The sequence below is a fragment of the Candoia aspera genome, chromosome 18 (genome assembly GCF_035149785.1).
Source record: "Candoia aspera isolate rCanAsp1 chromosome 18, rCanAsp1.hap2, whole genome shotgun sequence".
Classification (NCBI taxonomy): Eukaryota; Metazoa; Chordata; class Lepidosauria; order Squamata; family Boidae; genus Candoia; species Candoia aspera.
The window spans coordinates 7687924-7706933 of NC_086170.1; the positions used below are offsets into that span (position 1 = coordinate 7687924).

Consider the following 19010-nt stretch of genomic DNA (forward strand, 5'->3'; position numbering starts at 1 on the left):
GGAGCGTTTCCACGGAGAGTCCCAACGTGTCCGGGTCTCGGAGATGGCTGACGGGTGCGGAAATGCCGTTCTCGGATTTGTGGGGGTTTCGCGCTTTTTTTGGTATAACATTTGTACAGTTCCACACATTGGTTTTTGTTTTCTTTTAATGCAGCCCTATATGAAAATGGTAATCGATTGCTTCTTTTTGCTCGGCTTGGAGAGGAATGAAGCAACTCATGAAAACTCCTTCCGGGTGTCGCTCTCCCCCCGCCCGCCCCAATGATCCAACCAAAGATTTGAGTTCCAAGATGTCTTGCTGAACAAATTAAAAATTGTCCATGAAAGTGCAAATGTAATGACTAAACATTACCATTAAAATCCTACAGCCGATATTCTCGGTGCAGCAGTCAGTTTTTTTTTTTAAATAATCAAATCATTTTTGAAATTGTTGTTGCATGTTTCTGCTAAAAACAGAAGATGAAAACAGTCTGAAACACAACAGCTCCGCACTCCTAGGGGATGCCGTCGTTGCCGTGGTCTCGCCCTTCAAGTTCCTTTTTCGAGTCTTTCGCTCTGAGGAGACAAAAAGGGGGGAAAGGAAACGTGACGTCTTTGCTCCCAAGCCACTTCTTAAGAACGTCAAAAACACTCCTCCCTTCTTTCAGTGTTAGCCCAAGCGCAGCAATGTAAGCGCAGCTTTTCCCAAGAATGTAATACAGGCAGTCCTCGTTTAGTGACCACAATGGGGACCAGCAACTCCGTCGCCAAGCAAAGCAGCCGCTAAGTGAGAAATCACATGACCATAATGGTCCTTTCCTTTTCCCCACTCCAACACCCTTGGAATGCTCACCCCGGCGCTGGGATATTTATTTATTTATTTACTTACAGGACTCATATGGCCGCCTATCTCATACAATGACTCTAGGTGGCTCACAGCAATCCATAAAACGTAGTTAAAAACATACCCTTCCCCCCAGGCGCGAGACCAGAGATCCTCACAGCTCAACTCCCCATCCTAGCCCAGAAGAATTAGCAAGAAGGGAATTAATGTTTGTATTGACATTAATTGGAGAGGAAGGGTTTACAAAAGAGTAAGTGGGCACACCATGGGCAATACACCAGGCTGTTTGCATAGCGCGCTTGTGGCTGCCAGCACCACTGCGTTGCTTTTGATGTGCCTTCCCCATGGTGTGCCCGCTCATTCTCTTGCAATCCCTTCCTCTCCAATCTCTGCTATGCAAGAGGGGAAAAAGATAAACAACAGGCCAGGCACAGGACAAGACGTACTGACTGTAATGGTGATCAGGTGACTGAGGGATGCTGCAAAGGTCATAAATGCAGGCATTGGTCGTAAAGTTATTTTTTCAGCACCGTTGCAACTTTGAGCAGTCACTGAACAAGGCAGTCGGTAAGCGAGGACTACCTGTATACTTAACCAGAGGCTATTATGTAAGAGAAGGTTAAGAAGAAGAGCAAGGCCTTCCATTGTCTTGCCAAAGGGCACCAGGCTAGCACTACATCTGGCCCACTGAGGATGGCCCATCAGGAGCCTTGATTTTCATTTCCCAAAGCAGGGGAATGCTGAGTCCGCCTGGTGGACAGATGCCCGGTTGCTGAGACCCAACCAAAATATATGCTTGAGCACTCCCCGGATTTGGTAGCTGAAGAAAGGGCCCTGCTGGGACATGGACCCTTGGAAACAGGATCTTGGGAAGGAAAGGGAGGGCGGCAGACACTTGACTTCCAGAAAATGCCACTGCCTTGATCCTGATGCTTTGCCACTCTAAGCCTGGGAGCACAAAGCAGGGGGGCCTCTCCTTGCTGCCCCCTTCATGAAAGCGAGTGCAAAGCTGAGCCTTGGTTAATGGGGTGAGGCCAGGCCAGAGAGGAACAGAACCACCTCGCAGGCCAGCAGGCATCCCGCTGGTCCCGAGTCAGAAAGTTGAGGATGGGCACATGTCATCTGGAAGCCCAACAGGCTCAGCTGGGCTAGGGGAGGCTTGGCAAGGGGGTGGGGCCTCTGGTTCAGCTGATACATGGTCTGTTTGGACAGGGCACGTTAATGCGAACACAGCAACCATGCTTTGTGGACCCAGGTTTAGAGCTGAGCATGAACCCAGGCACTGTCTGGCAGTGTGATCCCTGCACGCCCTTTTTGCCCCTACACCCAGAAACACTGCTGAGCACAGCAAAGGACTGTCTCTCCTTTCTGCTGGTGCCAGCAATTTTACTCTGTTAACTAGCAAAGCCATTGCAGAAAGACGTCCAGAACTGCCGAAGAGCCGCGCGCGCGGTGGCCCTCCAGACCAAGCAAACGAACAGAGGAGATCGGACGCACTGCAAGTGGATCGTACTTGCGCTGCGTTTCACAGGAGCCAGAGCGCAGCGTGCTTCCCCATGCAAGGCCTGCGTTTCCGCTGTCCCAGCCCCCTGTGCTGGGCTGCTCTCAGGAGATGGGCTCAATCAGACATGCCAACTCATGCCAAGCCTACGCTAACAGAACACGCCTGCTGGGCAAAAAAAGCGAGTCATGCTTTGCTGGTGCCACCGGTTGTCATCCGGTTGTGAGAATGCATGCAAATCCTCCCAACATTCCACATTTGCAAGAGGGCAGCAGGTGCCCACATCTTTCCTGGTGGTGCTTGTGAAAATTCGGGCTGCGCCAAGGAATGTTTTGATGAAAAGGAGGACTTCTTTCCTGAGCTGAAGCAAACTGAGTTTAAAAACAGACAAAACCCCACGTGTATGTTAATGAGGCCGTGTTTAACTTCACACCTAACTCTGGCACCAACAAACTAAAAACACTCAAGCTGTTCAAAACCGAGATGGGCAAAACTGGAGAGGAATCTCCAGGTTTTTCTTCGATAAGCACTTCTGCCAGACCCAGGAGATGTCTGGCAAAAGGGTCCTAACAAGAGAAGCACCCTCTGAAGACCTCCCGCCTTTCACAGGACACAGCTCCATCTGTTCTCCCCATCAGAATTACAGCTGTGGGAAAGGATTCTGAAAATGCAGGCTTTTGGATGGAATCACTCATTTCCCCATTTTATGGCAATAATAAATTACCCAAAGTGCGCGCGCACACACACACACGTACTTAAATCGCCACCGTTCTCCTATAATTCCTTTTCCTCCTGCTGTTTTAGTTTAAGAAGGCGTTTGTAAAGCATCTTTGTGGCAAAATTTCTTGTTCAGCAAGTCATGGCTAACTCTGGGCTTTCCCTGGAAGGTCCCAGCTGCATGCCCAATTCTTTATGGGGGGCAGAGAGGATTTTTGTGGGGAAAAAAAAATCCAAGTGTTCCTGATGTGCAAAGTATGACACAGAGTCCTCCAGAGTTACGGAAAAATTTTGGAAGTGGGGCACTCTGACATTTGTCTCAGCAAGGGTTGCACGGAGCATGTCTGTTCCCACTAGTAAAACCCATCAAATGGAATCCGGAGCAGGGGCAGGAAGGTGGCCACCCAACTGGATCTACCTACAAGCCCAGAGCAAGCTGAACCCCACGTTGGGCACAAATTGGGTGAAGGAAGCCCAGGGTCTCCTCTCCCACTTGATGGGAGTTGTTCCCAGAGGTTTTGCCGGTGGAACCCTTCCCACGTCCCTTCAGGTCCTTCTCTGCAGCCTCTCGGAAAGAATGTCTGAGTTCACACACAAACTTAAATCAGGCCTCCCAGCCAGGGTCCCGCAACATGCTAAGCATGCTTAGTTGGATGGAATACTTTCATAAGTTTTTTTGTTTTAAAAACCATCTGTGGCTTAACAAGCTGCACAAACCCAGCCTATTTGGGTAGTTAGTATTAGAGGACACCAGAAATTGGCTTAATTCTGTAACCTGGCTCAAGATGGCCTCTACGGAGTCCCTCCCAACTGTAGTATTCTCTGATCTCGAGTGAACCCAATGCCCAAGTCACTCCCGCAGCCACGTAATGGCCCACCCAACTCCAACAAGCATGGTGGGGATTTGGGCTGATTTGAAACTCCTGCCCAAGGAGGCTGCATTACACGTTCGAGCAATGCAAGCAGCAGAAGCTGACACCAGCCAGCGTTGGCAGGCCCCCGCCGGCCCTTTCCTCCCATGAAGGCATATGCTAGATGGCGATTCCGGAAGCAACGGCGGCGCGAGTCTATTGAAGGGAGGGGTGTCTGTGAGAGCGGAGAATGGCGTAAAAGCACACTGCAAAACTGCCTCGCACTGAGAGCCGAATCTCAAACGCCAGCCCAAAAATGCTGGATGCAGGGAGGGCGAAACCGGTTCAGACAATGCGGTAGGCCAGAGGTAAGGTGGGGATGGAGGTCCACAGCAGGACTCAGGAATCAGTTACCTCTTAGAGCAGCAATGGGTAATTTAGGAATAGGGGACATCCTCCCTTTTTCCAGATCCCTCAATTGGGTGGCAAAGCAAAAAGAGAGTGAGGCCCAGTGAGAGGGGGAGAGAGAGAGACACCCCCCCGGCACACATGGCACAGATTTGGGCTTCGAAAGCACTCAGCTCCTGAAAGAAGCAAACGGAAGAAAATTACTTGGGATCCCTTGGGTGCAGCCATCGCTGCTTTGACCCGACCACGTGCAGCAAGGGGCTTCTCGGCCCTGGTTCGAGGCTCACCAGGGCCCGAGCCATGCTGTGTCCAGCCCTGTCCCTGCGCTTCGACCCCGCCCTGCCCCTCCCCGGTTTCTCCCCATTCCTGGCTCTCTCCGTCTGGTGGAAAGTCTCCCGGTCTTGGCTACGACTTGGCTTCTTGCTACAAGCCTCACCCGTCCTGCATCTCTGGAAGACTTCTCCGGGGATTGCCGCCACCTCCCAGAAGAGACCTGCTAGAATTCTCCAAGGCACAACCGGTCGTTCGCAAAGAGACCAGCGGACAGAGCCATTTGCTGCGGTCCTGGCTCCAGAAGCAACTTGAAGTTCTGAATGACTTCAGAAGAAAGGCTGATCGAGGAATAAGCGGCCAGCTCTTCATTCAGGCTGAGAGATACTTACCACGATATTCTATTGTCCGAGAAACAAGCCGCCTTCGGGCGAAAGGGGCATGACAGAGCAGCCCCGAAGGCCGGTATGAACATTCAGACCCAGCCCTTTTGGGGGGACGCCCAGATTTCATGGATTTTCATGGGTGCCTAAGCCAGATCCTATTTATTTATGGATTCCGTGGCAAAACCGAGCCTTGTATCCAGAAGAGAAGGCCAAGGGCAAATCAAAGGAAGCTCACGGGGCATCTTGAAGAGCAAGTCTGAAGCAAAGTGACTGAGGATCTCGCAGGAGCCGGGCTCCCCCTCTCAGCTCAAGAGCCGGCTGGTCTAGTGGTGAAAGTGCTGGACCAGGAGTGGGGAGCCTTGGGTTCGAGCCCCCTTCAGCCAGAGAAGCCCCCCTGGGGCTGGCCCTTTTCTTTCAGCCCAACCTGAGTTGGGGTTGTTGCTGTGGGTCACATGGGAGGACAAAATGTTGCCTGCAGCTCCTGACAGGTATCTAAGAAAGCAAGAAAAACCCTCACACTGCTACATGATGCACTACCTGGGGAGGGCAAAAGAGCCCTGCCCCCCAGCAGAGATGAATGCAGACTCCAAAGGCCTTGGGGATGCTCAGGGTGGGGCCAGGAGGCCCTTGAGTCTCTCTTCCCCTGCCAAAGCAATGGCTCCCTTGGCAAGTGGCTGAGGATGGCTGGATCCAGAAGAGGATGAGGACATTTGTGGCCTTCGTCCATCACCGGAGTCTGGCTCTCATTGGTCTCAGCCAGCATGACCTAGGATGATGGGACCTGGAGGCTCATGAATCTCCACCCAAGTTCCAGCACTTTGGAAGCCGGACATTGAATCACAGGTTGGGCTCCAGCAACAGCCTCAGTGCCAGTCCAGACCAAGGTTTTTCTGATCCCCCTTCATCGCCACAGGGTTGAGTTAGAAATCCTGGCCCCGGTCGTGCCACCCTTTGCCCTAAGAGGAGGAGGACAAAAACTGAGGAGGAGCAAGGAAGGCTCCTTGTCTGGGCCTCTTTTGTTAAACAAAAGGAAAAGGTGGAAAGGAAAGAGGCCCCACAACTTGTGGTGGGATCATCTGGGGAAGCATCCTCCTGCAGCAACACTCGCAAGGGGAGGCACTCCTTCTCAGAGGGGTGGCCCAAGGGGGCTTGGGAGCTGCCCATTCAGTCCAACCAGATGCCAACCCCAGCTGGGCTGATCATTACGCTGCTCCATGCCTTGCTTTAACTGCAGTTTGCTGAACAAGCCGCAGTAGCCAGGTCAGCACAAGATCCTGAGTCAGCAAACCACAACCAGTTCCTCTGGAAGCTGAAGAAAGGACATCAGCTCAGCACGATCGGTGCACCAGGATTGGCTCTGACTTGACAGAATGGCCCTTTGAACCCTCAACCACCACCTATGTCCCCTTGAGCCTGCCCCCGCTTTGGGGTGGCAGACTCGCGCTGCCTGCGGTCCCTTCTCTGAATCTCTGGGCCAAGAGGCTTTTGAGCAGCCCTTGAACTCCAAAGCGGTGCCCCTGGCCTCAGAGGGAATTTCCAGCCACAAGGAAGTGGATTTCCCCTGAAGCAAAGGTGGGGACTTCCCTTATTTTGCAGCTCCCGTCTCCTTGTCAGGTGCCCCAGAACAGATGGAATAAATCGGTAAGCATTTCACAGCCCAGGTGAACTATCAATAACTCTTTACAAAAGGAAACTTTGTTTTCCCAAAGATGCTACAGATGTTGCTGCAGGGCATAAAATGTGAAAACAAATCCCACTACTGAAAACCTGGTTTCCAAAAGCAGGGAAATGCCCTGCCCCTCCAATAATTGGCAACATTCCTCTTTTCTCTATTTAAAAAGTGAAATTTCTGCATCAGCTTAGTCTTGCCAGGGCAGGTTCACCTATATAAAATTCTGTCTTCCTCACCCAGAAGGGGTTCTGCCTGAAAGGGCTTACGAGCCGAAACATGAGCCCCTGAGATTTTTAGAGAAAATCAGATTTTGCAAGAGGCATTAAATGCTCGTGATAGGAGACCTTAAATACCAACAGGGGTGTCGAAGAGAAAGGGTGCGTATTGTTTTAGGGACTAAAGGACAGGCAGCTAGAAAAAAGCCATATGACCACTGCAGCGAGGCTATTACATGCTCAAAAGTGGAAAGGTTTGACACTGCCCACAATGGAGGAATGGCTGGTGAAGACAATGGAGCCTGCGGAGATGGCGGAATTAACATCCTTGATCGGAGAAAATGTAGATGTTTATGGTGGGACTGGAAACCCTTAGCCTTTTTGCAGGAAATGGGAAAAATGCACTTATGATTTGTGGTTTTGATGATTAGGAAAAAAAATGGATAATAGAAAAGAGTGTGCTTAGAGTAAGAGATAACTTAGTGATCATATTTGCTGCAGAGAAAATCAGAAGCTTCTTTCTATTTTTTTATTCTTCTTCATTGCAGTTTTTTCCTTTCTTCTTTCTTTCTTCTTTCTATTTTGTATGAGTTCGTTAGTTTTTATGTTTTCTTTAAAACTTTAAATAAAATTTATTTTAAAAAAGGGAAGCATGCGTATTAGGATGAGTAGATGCTTAATAGAAATTGAATATAATTAGAATGCTACTTTCTTTTAAATAAGCATCCTAGTTTTATTAATCCAATTCCTATTAGTCATCTACTTATCTCCAGAGTATCAAAAATCAAGACAGTGGCTTTGATCTCGCTGCCACAGCCATCTTATTTTTCTGACCCCCCTCCCAAGGGGGACCTCTTTATCCTGACATCTTCTGGGAGACAAACTGCCAAGCATGGTCCTTCTAGGAAATTCCTGACTGCTTCTCCTTCAGAGGGTGGAGGATCCAAGACAGTGTTTCTCAACCTTGGCAACTTTCAGAGGTGTGGACTTCAACTCCCAGAATTCCCCAGCCAGCAAAGTCCACACCGCTTCAACTCTCCTTCACATGAATCAAGAGGGAAGATATTGTTGAGGAAGTGGAAATACTGGACAGGAACATCGTGCGAAAGGAACCAGGGAGAGCTACGTTTCAGTGCTGAATTTTGTCTTCTTTGCAGATCTGGTCTCCCATCAAGACGCAAATCTAAGCTATGTAAATAAATGGACTTCATATCCATTTTCATCCATCTCAGCTAATCTTGGCTGGAGAATCTAGGATTTTGCAGGACTCAGTTCCCTGATCTCTGGAAATTGAAAGATGCATTTTTTTTTCCTCCTGTGCAGTGTGAAGGATTTACTGGAAAGCTGAAGTGGATTTGAACTCAGCCCTATAGAGCAATCAGTGAACCAACACATGGACTTGTGTAAGTTACATATTTCTGAAGAAAGATCTTGGCAAATTTGCATTCTAATGCTGTTTTAACCTCACTGGAGATCAGGTAATGCCTGCACGATTCATATTTTTCTGAAATATCAAGCAAATCTGATTCACATTGCCTGAATTGCTTGGCTTCTCTCAGTCCAGAACTGCTAACAGATGTCCATGCATTTGTTCTTCTACTTTGGATGTTAATTCAAAGAATACAGCCCACTGGGAATGTAGTAAAAAGCAGCAGTTTACAAACTTGTAGCTCTAATCCCAATTGCACCTTCAATGATGTTGTGAAACTTGGCACCAGAAACTCAGCATCAGTTGCTACAACCCCATCAAACAGTAAAATGGGGTTGAGGGTGTCTTTAATTGTGGCGAAGTGGTGCTACTTTTGTGGTGGGATGCCTCTCACCCTTCACTCTTTCAAGCAATTCTATCTGTAAAGAGTTGTGCAAGCTGGTTGCAACAGGAATCCTAATTTTTCTTTCCAGAGCTGGAATGTCATAGGTTTTTGATCGCCTGAAAAACTGTCAGAAAGCTCTGTTCAGATGCAAGGATCGTCTGTGTTAGGCTGGATCCACCCTCCCAACGTCACTCACCGCTTGGCTCACTGAGGTGGACTCGCTCAAAGAATGAACTCAGGAGAACCAACCACACGGGCTGAGTAGAATTAAGTAACTCACTTCCACATTCCAGACATCAGCTAGTGTTTGTCCACATTGCCTGCTAAGATGACCCTCACCCACACCCACACCCCACCAACAAACAACTCTCACAAAACCCTACGCATTTTAATACAATTCGTGAGTCAGAAAAGGTGCCATCAGACTCCTCCTGATTTTTTGTTAACATGGAGTAACATAGCTTTCCTCCTACAGTGTCAAGAGCCTTTGAGAAATTGTTTGGATCCTTCAGTTCCCTGGAAGAAAACTGTGAGAGTTGGTCTGCTGAACATCAGAGCGATTTCTAATCCAGAACTCAACAAGCGGTGACTTTTTTTAACGACAAGGAATATACAAAGTTCTTCCATATTCTGGTCACAACCATTCCCTGAAAGGGGTTGGGGAGGAGGAACTGGGAACTGCAGATTCAGGACGACATCAATATTGGTCAATAAGCACCTTGGAATCAGTGGAGAACTTACAAGAGGTCAGCATGGATTCTTCAGGAACAAGACTTACCAGACTAACCTTACCTCATCTTTTGATCTCTGTTTGTGGGAATGCATAATGTATCTAGATTTCCACCAAGTATTTGATATTCCGTGATATTCTGATTAATAAGCTGGTTCAGTATGACAGTTAAGTGTTTAAAAATTCAGTGTGCTGATCAACAGTTCTTCATAAAACTGTAGAGAGATATCATGGGGAGTGCCACAAAGTTAAGCCCTGGCCCTCAACTCTTTTCATTACTGACTTAGATGAAAAATTGCTAATTATACTTGCAGATGGTACAAAATTGAGTGAGATAGCTAATACTCCAGAAGACATATAAGGTCAGCATGAACTTGATAGGTTAGATCAATCTTCTGAAAATAACAGAATGAAATTTAAGAGGCACTTGCTTAGCTTCAGAGTGGGGAGTTATCTGGCTTCATAAGGAGGCCTGGATGAGTGGCTGATTGCAAACTGAATGTAAGACAGCAGAAAGAGAGGGTTGCAAAAAAGCCTGCTGAATCAATAAAAGTGTAATTCCCAAATCATAGGAAGCAATTGCTCTGCTTTATCTTGCCTTGGCCAGAGCCCACCTCAATCTTGGGTTCAATACTGGAAACAACGCTTCAAGGATCCAGAGAAATCAGAACAGGCTCAGAAAAAGCAGTGAGGAGGACGGGGGCCTGGACTGTAAGCCCTATGAAGGGAGACCCAAGAAACTGGAGCAAGTGGCCTTGAGAAGGTTGGCGGGGAAGAATATAATAGCACCCTTCTTATGATAACCTCCTCTTTGTTGTTCTAGAGCTCAGGACAAAGCATTATGGATTTAAGTCACAAAGGCAGATTCTGGCTAAAAGATGGGAAACATTTCCTAAAAATGAGAGAAGTTCAACAGCAGAACCAATCGCCCAGAAGTGATGGGGTTTCCTTCAATGGATTGTATTTAAACAATATTTCAACTGTTTGGGTTGCTTTAATCTGGATCTCTGTCCTGAAAAGGAGCTGGACTTGATGGCCTCCAGCCCTAGGATTCTTTCTCCTCCCTCACCCCAAACACAGAAAATGAGGTCCACCATGGATGGGACCAGAGACCAACCGAGACCTCTCACTGCCAAAGCCTGAGCTTTTTCTACTGAATGGCTTTAACGGGTACGTCAAAATCCCCCCGAAGAAGCTGGAAGGGCTCAAGACACACTTCTGAGACCATCCTGACTTGCTCCTGGCAGGAAACTGTTGGACAGCAGGCTGGCCAATGTATCAGCCCAAGGCCTATTCTGTCCCATTCACCCACCCTCAAGTGCACAACTGGGGGACTGGGGGGGGGGCACCTGGCTGGGGAAGGAGGAGTAACTGGCCCCGCCAATGCTGCCTCCCTCCTCCCAGGCCTGCTTCTTGTTGCTGCTCAGAACTCAGTCTGGCGGAGTTGAGTGTTTCAGTCCCTCAAAGTGGCCCAGCGGGGACGGCAAGGCAGGCTTGATTGGCCTCCTTGTCCCAGTCACGTCCTGGATGCTTCTTCACCCATCTGGCAGAAGCACCAACCCAGAGGCATTGTCACCAAGGCCATCCGAGCTGTCTGAGCTGAGGGCCGATCTAGGAAGAACCACCTTCCTGTACAGTGGCTTGTCCTGCCTCCCTAACCTACAAGACCTCTCTTATTCCCATGCTTGCTTGGACCCACTGAAGGGCTACCAGGCCAGATTCCATCTGTGATGAGGATAAGCTCATAGGAAAATAAATCCGAGCTTAATACAGTCCCCTGTCGCCAGAACAAATATCCTAAAAAGAAGTGACCCTTCAGTCTGGTGCACAGCATCGGTTTAATCCAGCCATGATTCTTGCCGTTGGATGGAAGCACACCATTGCTCAAAAGGGTCAAGGTCCCTCTTATTTAGAAGAATATGGGCTCTGCCCCAGTCCAAGCCCAGGGGAGTGCGGGTGTGACTTTGTTACATCAAGGGCCCCTTCCCCATTGGCCCGGCAGACAGCAGTTGCCATGATGCTGCAGCCAATCAGTGGCTGGGAAGCAGCAGAAGCATCTTGGTTGCTCATCAAGGTTGCTCAGCCTTGGCCTCTTCTGCAATGGTTCCCTTGCCTTCTCAGCCACTTGACTTGATGCAGAGGGCTTGGTCCTTTCCCACTGGCCTTGGCAGATGGACTGGCGAGGCTTGCCTGCTAGATATTTGCATTCATACAATACAGCTGACCAGGGAGAAAACTTAACTCACAGTTGTCCTGTGATAGCTTTAGATGCTTGGAGTTGAACTGTTGGGCTTCTGATGTTCTCTGAGCTTGGTTGCGTTCCTGCAGACCTTTCATTACCAGACGAGGTAATGCCATCAGTGCCTGGGAGGATGGAGGGTGGCTTTTTCCTTGACAAGGGCATTATTACTTTCCGGATTGTTTGTCTGTTGTGGATTCCCGCACCCAACCAAGAAACCACACTCCAACCAAGATTGGCTATTATATATAAACCACCAGCAAATGCTACTTTCCCAGGTATGGATGCAGTTACCTTGCCTGATAATGAAACATCTACAGAGGTGTTGGCAACTTTAAGACATGTGGACTTCAACTCCCAGAATTCCCCAATGATCCACAGAGAAACAATCAAGCTCAGAACACCAAGAACTCAACAGTTTTAGATTAAAATTGCCTCTCTCTGCCCCGAATACTGTTTGGGGTAGCAGGCTTACACGATGGACACCCTCACAACTGACTCTGTTAAATGTATTGTGCAAGTCAAGCTAGATGTGGGGCTTCTTGATGCAGCCCATTTGGGATTATTTTTAGATTATATTCCAGCAAGGAAGTGGGAGAGAGAACCACGGAAGAAGCATTCACAAAATTACTTTAACCATCACTCCAGTCAGTTTAAAGTGAGGCTTGCGAGAATTGTTGGCACTCTCTTCTTGGTTTCGAAGTAAGTAAGTATATAGTTAAATGTTTTACAAGATCTGTTTGAGAAATCATCTAGAAGATTTGAAACCGTTTGTCACCTGGGCAGTAGCCAAATTCTGTGTTGCCACAATGAAAATAAGGCATAACTGGTTATGGAAATAATCACTTCTATTTATCACTTTAGGTTTAACACAAGCTAGCTATCTTGTTCTTAGATGATATATATTTTACTTCAGAGTCTGTAATAGTTTAGATTTACACTTGCACAAGCAATTAATGCACCATTATAGCAGCGTACATATTTTTATGTGTTATTTTATCTTTGTTATGCCAGCATTTTATCTCATCCATTAGGTTTTACTTTGGCATTGTATTTTTAAAGAAAATTTCTTTGCTGGTCATTGACTATTATTATTAATAATTAATAACATTAATAACTAGTATTAATATTTACAAACTCTCTTGCTTGGGGAGATTCCGGTTTTTCCCCCAAGGGTAGCGTGGGGTGCTAGGCGCTGGACGACCAGCTGCACCGCTCCCTTCATGGGCAAACTAACAGGAAGGAGGACGAGGCCGGTGAACATGGCAATGGTGCGGACTATGGGCAAACATGAGGGTGAGCTGGTTCTCCAAGGCTTCTCCCAACCCTGCTGCTGGAGAGCCTTTTGCTGGAAATGCCAGGGGGTGACTCTGGGGGTGTCTGCATGCAGAGCAAATGCCTTCCTGCCCCACCCTAGAACCTTTCCTGGGGGCATCAGGGCCTCCCAGCATTAGTAACAGCGGCCAGCTCTGGGCAGCTTCTTTCCCACCTGTGCAAGCCGTCACAAGTCCCCTCCCCATTCTTGAGCCGGTCACTGGAACTCAGGAATGGACGTCAAGGTCTGGCCCAGCCAGAGGCATCAGAGACAGCCTGCCAACCCCCCTCCTCACCTCCGGATACCAGATGGAGGGTCACAACCCTCCATCGGACTGGCAAATCCTAGCCCCTGGTCTGAGATCAGGAAGAGCCCGACGATTCTCACCCGCCTGGCCACGGAACCCAGGCCCTGCTTTGTGCCATTTTCACGCTATGGATATTCTGCATGGTTGAGAAAAGCAAACGCCATGCCGTACAGTCTGGCTGGGCTCGGCAGACCCAGCCCAGCTCCGAAGGCTGCTGAGAGGAAACGGTCAAAGATTCCTGCCCCCCTCCCCTCCCCATTTCTCAGCATGCCCCATGATGGATGGACAGATCCATTTCCCCCCTGCCCTCTTCCTTTCATGCACCTGTAGGACTTACTGCAGACCGCAGAAAGCAGCAGTGTTAGTAGCTGCAACGGAGTTAGTTGGCAGAGTCCTTTGCCTCAGAAACTCAATGAATGTGAAACTCATGGCATTATCTCAGCTGCAGCCCCCATGCAAGCAAGCAGAAAGCAAGAATCGAGACATATAAATATATATATCTTGAGATATATATAGATATATATTAAATGGAAGAGAAACAGTCCAGCAGGCAGCCACTCACCCTTTTGTACCGTCTATGGTCCACCCGAGGGCTTCAGATGAGCAAAACAATAGCAAAGAGCTATTAGCATATATCAGCATACAGGCAGCAACACAGACCGTGATCCATCAAGTACCAGGTGAACGAGGACAGGGCCCTCTGCTCTGGGGACGGGGGTGGACATTTCAGTGACCACTTTGCAATGTCGGGGACAGAGGCGTGGGAGCCCCCGAGTCGTACCTGATGGGCCTCAGCAACAAGAGACGCAAACTTACTTCAGGGGGGCAGGATGAGAAGTGGCCTCGTGACCTTCCCCGACCCTTCATTCAGTCAAAAGGAAGCAACTGCCTTCCGTTTGCTTTTCAGCCCCAATCCATTTTTTACAACCTGAGGTAACTTGTGCAGTTAATATTTGCTTAGATGCCCAAGGAAAAGCTGTACTCAGCGATGCACCAGCAGTGAAGGTGATCAGTTAATCCTTTGAATCACAAATTGGTAAATTGCGCAGTCAGCTCAACTGAAGATCTTGAGAAGGGGAACGCATTACAGTAGGTGGTTGCCACAACTCTCTTCTGCTCACGTTGTCTAGGCACATTTGGGTTTGCGTGCGTGCATGAGACAGGTTAGCTTTTCCCCGAACCACATGGGGAGATTGTGCAAAAGGCACCAGCACAGAGTTAGTTGCACAAGCAGTCCCACAAATGAGAAATGAACAATAGCTGAATACGGATAGCATTTGAGTATGTACAGTACTTGAAACCTTCAAGTTGCTTTTGACAAAATCCCGTAACCAAAGGCTCAGTATCTAAGGCAAACTGCATAAGCCAAGGGGAGGAATCCTCCCATGGATTAGCACCTTGTTCACTAACAAAAATACAGGTAGCTACACAGGGCAATACCTTTATTAGAAACAAAAAGGTTGGTAAGGGTGGATATTCAACAAAACACCAAGGGGATGGGAAGACGTCTGAACCCAAACACCTGCAAGGTGTACTACGGTCTTTAGCTCAGAAGACAGCATGTTGGGCTGCCGTCATCTAGGACTGGTCCCAGTATGGAATTTGCTTTGATTGGCAGGACTGACCACAGTGTCTGCTGCCTAGAGCAATGCACGGCCCATCAAAATGCAGGCGGGAGAAGGCAAGGCAGAGAGCTTGAGGAGAAGGCCAGACTCTTCATCTGGCAGGTGGTTCCACTGAGCACCTCGGGGACTCCTGGGCTCAGAAGGTGGCCAGGCTATTGAAATGGTATCTCAAGTGGTCTCCTTCTGTCACTCAATCTTGGGCATGTTGCTGCTAACGTCATTCCCGTACACCATACAGATGGTCCTCGTTTAACGACCACTCATTCAGCAACTGTTCAAACTTACGACGGCACTGAATGAGTAGTAGTTACAACTGGCCCTCGTAGTTCCAGGTGCTGCAGCATCCCTGCATCCCAGCTCGCAAGTATGGTCACAGGATTGTGATTTCCGACATTCCCTGCTGGCTTCCCACAAGCAAAGTCAACGGAGAAGCTGGCAGGAAGTCATGTGAGGTTCTCACTTAAAGACTGCATGGTCCTCATTTAAGGACAGCTACCGGGACTGCCAGATCTGCTGGCGCTAAGCAGCACAGTCATGTGACATCACGCTTTACGACCGTGTCACTTAGTGACAGCAATTCTGGTCCCAATGGCCATCATAAACCAATGAATACCTAGAATCTTGACTCTTCATGGGCAGAATCTGGAGTGTGGCCTGGGCCAACATCTTGTGGAATTACTGGGACTCTTTTTAGCCTGTGGATCACAATGAAGAGGACAAGGTACTGGACCCATGCCCCTCCTGGTTCTTCCCAGCAGCTGAGAGTTGAGCAGCTGATGAGCTGTGCCTGGGAGATGGCCAGGGATTCTTTCCAGAATGAGATGTTGCCATCTGTCAGCGCTTTCCATCATCCGCCTTGAAGGAAGCAGTGGTACAGCCCCTTCTCAAGTAGTCCTCCCTGGCCCAAACTGTTATTGCCCAGTCTATAACCATTCTTGTTTTAGAGAAGGCTGGTGAGAAGGTCAGCTACAGAATGTGGATTCTAGATCCCTTTCAGTCTGGATTTAGGCATGGGGAGTGGATGGAAACAGCATTAGTTGCTATGGCGGATGACCTTTATTGGGACCGGTGTAGGCTGGTATCCTCTCCCGGTCTTATAAGACCTCGCAGCAGCGTTCTGTCCTACTGACCACGGCTCCCTTCTGGACAATCTGAGAGGGTTGGGAATTGGGGGGCTATGCTGCAGTGGATCCATTCTTTCCTAAGCAGACAGTTCCAGTAAGCGGTGGGAGGGAAGTGAGGTCACCCCAGCAAGTGCTCATTTGTGGGGTGTCTCAGGATTCAGTCCTCTCCCGACTGGTGTTCAGCACCTGTTGAAATCACTGGAGCAGAAGACCGTGGTTACAGGGACTAATGTCCCCATCTTTCTGGATTATTGCAATGTGCCTTAGATGAGCCTGCTTTTGAGGATCACTTGGAAACTACAGTAGACTCTCAGTTAATCGGCACCCATGGGGATTGGTAGATGCCGGATAAATGTAGTTTCTGGTTGCTTGAGAGTTTCTATTAAACCCTAATACCCACTAGAGGGCAGCAGAGAGATACAGATTTTTTTTTTGCCAGTTGCTTGAGTTCCGGTTAACTGAGAGTCTACTGTATAACTGATCCAAAATGCAGCAACCCACTTGTCTGTGAATGAGAATCACCATGTTATGGTGATTATGACACATTGTGTTATTAACACACTATGGTTGTTGGATTGGTTGCCAACAGAGTTCTGGGTACATTTCAAAGCATTGGTTTTAAGCCACTGAGTTCAATGCAGATTAGTTCCCATGTACCTGTCTATATAAATGGCCCATCATATGCATGCTTCCCAGCAAAATACATTAGTGGTCTTCAAGTAGGCGAAGTGAAGAGGGCAGGGGCTTTCAAAGAATGCTTGGCCCATATGCTATGGAACAGACCCTCCCAAGGCTGAGTTAGTGTTGCCTCTAATGACCTTCAGGAAGGTATTAAACATGGAATTGCCAGGTGATGGGTGACTACCAACTGTACCTTTGTTTTAGGACATGTTTCACAATATTGGTTTATGTTTCTATGGATGTGAATTGCTGGAAATCTCTAGATTTTTGTGTGTGCCTTTGAGTCAGTGTTGAGTATGAGCAGATGAAGGAAGAAACTCCATCAAGAGGGTGGCTTCACCTCTTCTATACATCTCCATCTCCTTACTTTGGCCCCAGCCATTATTCTAACCATCTTTCAAATCAAAGACTTCATACTCTGTTCCTTCTGATTGGTTTTTAGATATGGAATGTGGAGTCATCATGGGATGGACACACATCTAACCCACACTCCCTTCTGTTGAAGCCAAAGTTGGCTTCTTGTAATACTCCATGAACATTTATTTTCAATTCACTCTTTGGAGGCAACAGCTAAAAAGTCAAGGAACTCCCTGCTCTCAAATGTTTCCATCTTGGCATGGTTACATACCAGGCTTCTTCAAGGAGACATGCATAATCCAGAAACATTGCCCATGGAATACATGAAGTAAAATGATTTTTCCCACCGAAAGCTCAAATGAGGATGGTCTAGACTACATATCCTACCTACCTAGAGCGACTGCAAAGGAGAAGAGTATTGGGCATAACCCAACAGAAAGTAAGCACAGAAATCTCATTTATTGCAATAGAAGAATGCCAGGCTCTTGTTTTTCCATTAAAAAAATATACATAACTAATGTAAGATGAAAGCGTACCAGAACTGTCTGCTACAAATGGGTATTTATCGGCTAATGTTATTTCAGGGCGGTCAGCTCGAAGCATTCCTCATTGCTTTCACTCAGACAGAACCGAGGAATCGGTTTAGAAAAGCAGGATTTGCAGTCGCTCTTCATCTCCAAACAAAAGGCAGCTCTAAATACAGGAACTATTCTCAGGAGACAGAGCAAGGGAGGAACAGAGCGGTGGCTCCCCAGTTCTGCTGCCAAATCGTGGCGCTCCCCTATCCCGCAGAGCCAGCAGGGCCTCAAACCTGCCAGGTCTTTGCAGGTGTATTTGAGGTTGGCCGACATCTGTTCAAAGGAACAGCAATCCTGGGCCAGGGAGCGCTCCTCCAGAAGTAGGTTCAGCAGGGGTGGGCAGAGCTGCGTTTCATCCCGTTTCTACACACGTGCCCTGGGGCGAAGAACCGGACACGCGCAAGCGTTTGCTTGAGACGTGGAATGCATCTGCTCTGCTAGGCCGCTCTCTTGCTCAGATCCTGGTGCTTCAGGTGCACAATGGGATCACACTATCACTATCACTGCCACGTGTGCCCCACTATCAAGCAGATTATATATCAACACACCAGCGAGGTAGAGCGTGACAAGCTTTTTCCAGCAATATGCCAGTTGATTAGGTGCGTTTGTCTCTATATGAGGGAGCCTTCCAAGAATCAGACCTCCCCCCCAGTTCTCTACTTCATATTGTGTTTTAAGCGACGCTCAGTTCAGCCTTCATTTCCACCTGACCTACTTTTCATCTTCCTCCTGTGCTCAGCTCTCCTGTTTTTGGTGCCCTCCCTTCCAACTTACACTTAAGAGTGGCTTTTATTTGCTGCAGAGTGGAGGAGATACGATCAGGTGCTTTGGCTGCTTCTAAGCGAAGTTCTCGGCTGGTCAGCCTAAACCTCCACGCGGCCCTTTGGCCTCAATCCAGAGATAGCCCTCAACGGGAGCGCTCAGCCACGTGCCCAAAGAGGACCCTTCATACGGTATACATCCCACTGCTGGGGGAGGAAAGGGGATCAACTCGCTTGCCTGAGCTTCTCCTGCCCCCAGATCCGCACGGGCCAAAATGGTCCTTCGTAGAGGAAAGGTGGAACAGAAGCTTGGGAGCAATAATCCTCACATGTTAGAGGAGATTTGGGGGGGAAAGAAAGAGGCATTCTGGCCCAGCATCCAGAACACATATTTAGTACACAGACTTGCCACTCATCCTTCTTCGAAAGCAGGCCAACTTGTTTCACTGATCGGACTTCATGGCGCTAGTAAGATTGACTGTCTGACTCCATCCTGAGCTGCTGTATGTTTGCATCCTCAAACGCTCCAAGCATTCCAGGCCCACTCATGGGTCAACTCCTGTCCTACAGACGCAAAACATGTGGTTTGGGTCCCTCTGCAGCTCACCAACAACTCCTCTGTACACAGAGATTGCA

The 19010-nt window shown here is 48.4% G+C and overlaps 1 protein-coding gene across 4 annotated transcripts in view; it reads right to left on the bottom strand.

Annotated features, from left to right (window-relative positions):
• The window catches only part of LOC134507216 (calmodulin-binding transcription activator 1-like), a 51323-nt gene continuing 32313 nt past the window's right edge, over window positions 1-19010 (bottom strand). For 2 of the 4 annotated variants that reach the window (XM_063317717.1, XM_063317714.1), the window contains 2 exons: window positions 13811-13841; window positions 1-555 (listed from right to left, as the gene is read on the bottom strand). In XM_063317717.1, the coding sequence (XP_063173787.1) occupies window positions 529-555; window positions 13811-13841 (58 nt within the window). In that variant the 3' untranslated portion in view covers window positions 1-528. The remainder of the gene's footprint in view (window positions 556-13810; window positions 13842-19010) is intronic. The other 2 variants (XM_063317716.1, XM_063317713.1) reach the window with 1 other exon arrangement.